The 6,742-nt window shown below is 33.0% G+C and overlaps 1 protein-coding gene across 1 annotated transcript; it reads left to right on the top strand.

Annotated features, from left to right (window-relative positions):
• The first annotated feature begins 2,932 nt into the window (after positions 1 to 2,932).
• Positions 2,933 to 6,137, top strand: LOC108989889 (PHD finger-like domain-containing protein 5A). The gene is made up of 2 exons (XM_018963652.2): positions 2,933 to 3,073; positions 5,509 to 6,137. The coding sequence occupies exon 2, from the start codon at positions 5,534 to 5,536 to the stop codon at positions 5,864 to 5,866; it is 333 nt and encodes a 110-aa protein (XP_018819197.1). The 5' UTR covers positions 2,933 to 3,073; positions 5,509 to 5,533; the 3' UTR covers positions 5,867 to 6,137.
• The last annotated feature ends 605 nt before the right edge of the window (positions 6,138 to 6,742 follow it).

Below are 6,742 nucleotides of genomic sequence, written 5' to 3' on the forward strand. Positions count from 1 at the left end.
TTGATTTTCAGTCTCACAGCAGTCGACACAACTCACCACTCAGTGAACTCATCGCTACGAGTCCACCCCAAAATCAAATTAATCAAATTGAAAAATTATGATTTTGTTAATTTACAATTAATTGTAATGTTGCTACAATAGTTAATTGTACAATTTGTAATATTTATTTTTTTAGAAGAGTTTGTAATAGTGTAATAGTTTATTAGTTCTCTTAATTTTTATAATTGTAAACTACTTATTTTAGCTTAGTGCCATAGTGATAATTATTACTTAATTAGTTAATAGGTGAAACTTAATATCTACTTAATTGTTCAATCTATATATATATTATTTTTTTTCAGTTTTAAAATCTATACATTTTTTAAGTTACATTATGGAAAGTGGCCAAAAAACAGATTATGGGCCCAAAGTGACCCAAAAATCAATTCTGGGCCATTTAGGGTTCGGCCCAATAGGAGGATTCAAGGGTGCGGACAGATGGAGGTCCACCCTCCACACCCTGGCCAATGGACGGGGTACCCCGCCCATGCTAAGGTGGGGTACGAGGAAAAATTTCCTGCCCCTGCATATGCGGGGGCGGGGGGCAGGGGAGGGGTGGCCCCACTCCGTAGGGGGCAGGTATCACCCATATATGATTATATCTAATATTATTCTTATTTGATAAATAATTGCTACTATCCGCTCCAATTATACCACTCACTTTGCCCCATTGACGTTGCACCACCGCTTGGCACCACCTGGTTTATTAAAAAAATAAAAAAAATATATTCAAAACAAAATGGTTGCCAAAAATGAAAAAAAAAATAAAAAATAAATGAAGACGGGATCCTAGGTTCTATCTACTCCTTTTATATTTGTGTTTTTAATTTTTATTATTTTTTTAATAAACCACGTCAATATTGGAGCAAGAAGAGTGGTATAACTAAAACGATATAGTAGCATTTCTCTATATGCTATTGAATGTATGATTAGTTGGATGTATTAGAAAAAAAAATAAACATATTACCTTTAATATGTAATTAAGTAATTTAATTCATTTTTATATGACCATAAAGCTAAAACTCATTAACATAATTAGATTGCATTTGGATAGAAGAATTTGGATGAGGGTTTCAAATCAACCATGATTTCCAATCTAAACCAATCAAACTGTTATGATCTAAAGGTAAAAGGCATAACTAAATTACGAAAAATTGTTATTTATTATCCCTTATAGATCTTTGAATTTTGATCTTTTTTATTTTCTTTAGGCTAGTTATCATTCTCAATAAACTCAATCCCTCTTGACAGGATGCAATAGCTTTCACTAAATACTTCTGATCTAACTCTTTTAATTGTTGGTTATACAAAGTAGAACATAAATGTTACTTCTCATCTTAAATTTTATTATTTCAGCCATATGGTTAATGTAATGTATTTTAAGTAATATTTTATATCAACCATTAAAATGGAAAATCACTTAAAATACGTGCACATCAACGGTTGTGATATTTGGAGATTATAAGTTTAAAACGAAAAACATCATCTCCATACATGGGTGTAACTGGTCTGGACAAATTTTAGAAGGCCCAAATTGGTACACACTGGTTTTAAAAATTTAAAAATCGATACGGACCAATTCATCATCAAAACTAAATCTTTCGATTTTTTCGATTTTGGTTCGGTCCGGTTTAACGTTTACATGTGTGGTACTGTATAAGTTTATTTTTATAATTTTTTCAATACTAAACTTAATTATTAGAACTTAATATTTATTATTAACAATTACTAATTCATTAATGTTCAATTATATTAGTATAGTATAGGTAGTGTCTAACTTATTAATAAGATTAATATACTTGAATAATGAGATTAAAATAGTATAACTAGTGTCTAACTTACATAAAATGTTATATTAATATACTTGAATAATAAGACTAAAATTTCATGTTATATTAATTAAAAATTTAGCACATAATATATATAAAATATAATATGACCAGTTTTAATTCTTAAGAATCGATACTGCACTGAACTGGTTACAAACTTACAAGCCGGAACCAAATCCACCTATTTCCAAGTTAACTGGTTTTTATTTTGTTTTTACACCCCTATTTCCGTACCATGAATTATTGGGAAGGGATTGGTCAAAAAGAAAATAATTAACTTACAGCTCATACAACTCTATATGAAATATGAAAGGTAGTTTTATAAAATTAAAATCTATATTTAAGCTATATGACATATATACTTTGTATTGGTTATATATATATTCAAGCTATAAATCTTTTTGTCGGTTGACATATTTATCAGGAAAGGCATTGATAGACCTACCCAGGATTTGACTTTATCCCAACCAACGTTCAATCATTCATTTTCCCTTTACTTTTATATTGAGAAAAACATTTTTTCCAATATTATTTTTAGAGATGAGTAATGTTACATACAGTCGTGGAGTGTACAAATATCGTGCAGTCATTTTGAAAAAAGTGAATAAATATAAGACTTATATAAAAAAAATTAATTTTTTAATAATAAATTTTAAAATTTTTCAAAACGATTATACGATATTAATACACTTCACGACCGTACATAAATTACTCTTATTCATGATGATATAAAAAGGGGTTGGACTATTTGGGTCACATTTCATTGCAGAAAGAATCCAAGGTATACAATTTTTATTCAAAAAAGCCCCACCCATACGCTGGATTGTTCTACCACATTCCATGTTATTGGGCAATGACAATTTTATTTAATTATTCAATTATTATTTTTATTTGAATTTGAAGCAAAAAAAATTTAGAAGATGAAATTTTTGTATAATAAATTTAATTTTTATAAAATTAAATTAAATTTTAATTTATTTATATATTAAATTTATTTTTTTAAAAAAATTATATAAAAATATCATATACAGAAATTTTTAGTTCAGATTCGAGGAGGAGAAGGAATAAAAATATTTAAATAGTAAAGCAAAGTGGAAGGATAACATTTCTACTTTCCCCCACTCCGCAGCTGCTTCTATATTACTACCGAAGGAGCTGAACAGCGTCATTCTCCCTCGCTGCACGTCGGAGACTCGTCGTCGCAGGTCCGTTGTGTATAATGAATATGATTCTTTTGTTCTCTTTCTCAGTATGATGTCTCTTTTTCTTTGTACTTTGGAGATATTGAGGTTTTGAGATCACAATCCTAGAAATTGCACGTTGATGTTTGAATCAGAGAAACTAGCTGAATATCATCAAAAGATTTACGGAGGTCATAAAACCCAGTAGTATCTATAGGTATATGCAAACACGTGTATGCTGTGCGTGTCCTGCAGACACATACGTACACGTTTTGTTGCGTTTTTAAGTATGTTTTGTGCTTGTGCATGCCTGTTAAATATCATTGTTAGAGTTTGAGGCAGAACCATTTAAATATTTTCACTTTAGTTGGAGGAGATTAGATATTATTATTGCGTCGGGGTGGTAAATTTTTCTCTAAAGCAGAAGGTATATGATAGGCAACAAGTGTTTGATGAAGTGCCGCATTGAAGGTTTGAGGTAAGATATGGTTGTGTTTAGGTCATTCTGAAACTAAATGTGTGGAACTACACTGAGCGTATTGAGTGGTGTTGAGCACAATAGCGGAAGAAGCTGGGAAAGAATGTTAGAGGTTGAGCGGAGCTTTTGGGACGTTGTGGCATGACGTCTTAGAATTTAGGTTTATAGGATTCTTTACAATCTGATTCCAAAAATTAAGGGAGTTATACGAGCTGTCGAAAGTTATTTGATGATTTGCTACTACTGATTGTGGTTCATGTACTGTTAAGGTTGTGTAATTGTTTTATTTCGGACACCCATTGTCCATGTATTGGACATGGTTAACCAAAAGAAGAAAAATATAAACTGGATTTTCATTTAATCAAATTTTAGATAGAACCATCAACGTTCCTTTTTTGATAAGTAATAAGATATAAATATGACAACATTCAAGTTCATCGACTGCTTTAAACTTGAGGACCTAAGAAGATCCTATTTTTCAATTTTTGTTAGTGGCCCAATAGAAGAAGGAAAGATAGTTTTTTTCCTCCAGATAGTTTTTTTCCTCCATCTCATATAGGTTTTGTGTCTTAGGAATTCTGTCTTGGACCATGCCGATCAATGTATGTAGTAAATCTTTGTTTATAAGTAATTAATATTCTATTAATTTCACGGAGGGGCCCAGCCCAAGAACACAGTAAGTTACAAGAGATAGCGCCCATCTTGAGGGAAATAAAGAAAATACTCATCCATGGAATCTACAAGGTTAGGAAAGTGAAGATTGTGATGTGCCACCATCCAAACATAGAGGCATTTAAATGTAGTTTTTCCAGCTCTGACACCATCATATCCCATCATCATAGCACTGGACATTGCATTCCTCCTAGAGATGCCACATAGTGTAATGGAATCATTCTCCAAATTTTTTAACAAAAAACAGTACTTTTCTGCCATTTTAGGCAGGCCATAAATTCTACCATCTTTTGAGGCATAAGCCACTCTATCCCAAGCAACTGAATGTCGATTACCACAAAGCTCTAAGCACATCACAGTGAAGCAAGAGTGGTCAATTGATTCACTTGCATTTATAGGTAAAAATAGTGGCACTGATCTGAGCCCGCCATAATCATTTTCTCTTTCTCTTTCCCTTTTCCCTTTGGAAAGCATTGCGTTTACTGCTGAACAGTACTATTCTGCCATTTTAGGCAACCATAAATTCTACCATCCTTTGAGGCATAAGCCTCTCTATCCCAAGATAACTGAATGTTGAATACCACAAAGCTCTAAGCACATCACAGTGAAGCAAGAGATGGTCAATTGATTCACTTGCATTTGTAGGTAAAAATAGTGCCACTGATCTGAGCCCGCCATATTCATTTTCTCTTTCCCTTTTCCCTTTGGAAAGCATTGAGTTTACTGCTGAACGGCAGTAGAATTCTGAAGGAACACACTCATTGACAAAAATAAAAAAATAATAAAAAAAAATCCATAAGGAAATTGCTTGGAGAAGAGCCTGGGCTTTATTGACCTATACCATTTTTAGCCTCCTGTGATTTTAAGTTGGACTTTTCAACCTCTAGTTGTTCCCTACATTTTCTATCGCTAACTGTGGCTTGATTGGATAATTAGGGGGAAAGTTAGAAGATTTATATTGAGCTATATCATCAGATGATTGTCAGCTGTCTATCCAAGCAGTTGATGGTGCTTGATGTGTGCCCAATGTTACATGTTTTTTTTTATTGGCACCGGGTGTCCGAGAACAAAGTCAATGCTACATGTTAATATGCATGGATTTGTTTTCTGGAGGACATACTCTGTCTTTTCTATTTAGAAACTGAGATGTTGATAAAAACATTAATATTTGCAATGTTTTTCTTTTTTGTTTGTATTCGAGATTTTCTTTCTTTCTGATTATATATACTAAAAAAATCAATGCAGGGATTTTTGTCTGTCTTACTTATCAAAAAAAATTTTTTGTCTGTCTTTGCTTATTCCTATTCAGGAACTAAGAGCTTATCACAGAAAGCATGGCCAAGCATCATCCAGATTTGATTATGTGCCGAAAGCAGCCGGGAATTGCTATTGGACGCCTTTGTGAGAAATGTGACGGGAAGTGTGTAATCTGTGACTCCTACGTGCGCCCTTGCACACTGGTTCGAGTTTGTGATGAATGCAACTATGGGTCCTTTCAGGGTCGCTGTGTTATTTGTGGAGGAGTTGGAATTTCTGATGCCTACTATTGCAAGGAGTGTACGCAGCAGGAGAAAGATAGGGATGGATGTCCAAAAATTGTTAATTTAGGGAGTGCAAAAACAGACCTATTTTATGAACGCAAGAAATATGGTTTTAAGAAAAGATGATGAGTAGTGGAAAGACATATATCCGTCGCTTTTAAACTGCCTTGCTTTTCTGTTGCTCTGCTTGAGATGATGACCCTTGATGTGTGTTGATCCTCCAGATGACGAGCATAGCATAAACATATATGCTGCATTTTTAGACTACTTATATGTACTTCAATATCGACGAAGATGACAGAATTTGAAATGTTGGAGCTTTGTTAAGGTCTTGTGTGTATGCTCATAGACATTACCAAGTTTTCATTTGCTGAACTCTGAAGTTTTCATTCCCTCATCTTTTAACTACCCGTTAGGCTGTTACCTCTACCAATATATCTTTGTTGGTGACTGCTTTTTCTCATTTCGGACTAGGGGTGAATTCGGTTCGGTCCGGTCGGTGAATTGGACCAAACCACTTCGGTCCACCCTTTTCTCACTCTGGACCAGACCGTAAAGTATTGGTCCGACCCAACACCAAATGGCCCAATTTTATATTTTTCGGCCCAACTGACATTTCTTATCAGATTTCAGCCTAAGTCCTGACATTTTATCTCAATTAAGTATAAATAATAGAGTATGTATGAATGTATAATGTATCTACATATAATGATAAATTATCATATGATTTATGATATTATTAATTGATAGTATATATTATTTAACATTTTATATGGTCAATGATAATAGATTAGATGAAAATTACAAAATTAACTTATACAATTACTATATAAAATAGTATATTATATATTAAAAAAAAATATATTGTTTGGTTGGTTTCGGTCCAACCTGGTCCAAAAATAATAGACTCCGAGACTTGACCGAAGCCCATTCGGTCCCACAAATGGAGGATTAAAACCAACCAAACAAATTTTCAGTCAAGTTCGGTCGTGTGTGTACATG

The sequence above is a fragment of the Juglans regia genome, chromosome 5 (assembly GCF_001411555.2).
Source record: "Juglans regia cultivar Chandler chromosome 5, Walnut 2.0, whole genome shotgun sequence".
NCBI classification, from domain to species: domain Eukaryota; kingdom Viridiplantae; phylum Streptophyta; class Magnoliopsida; order Fagales; family Juglandaceae; genus Juglans; species Juglans regia.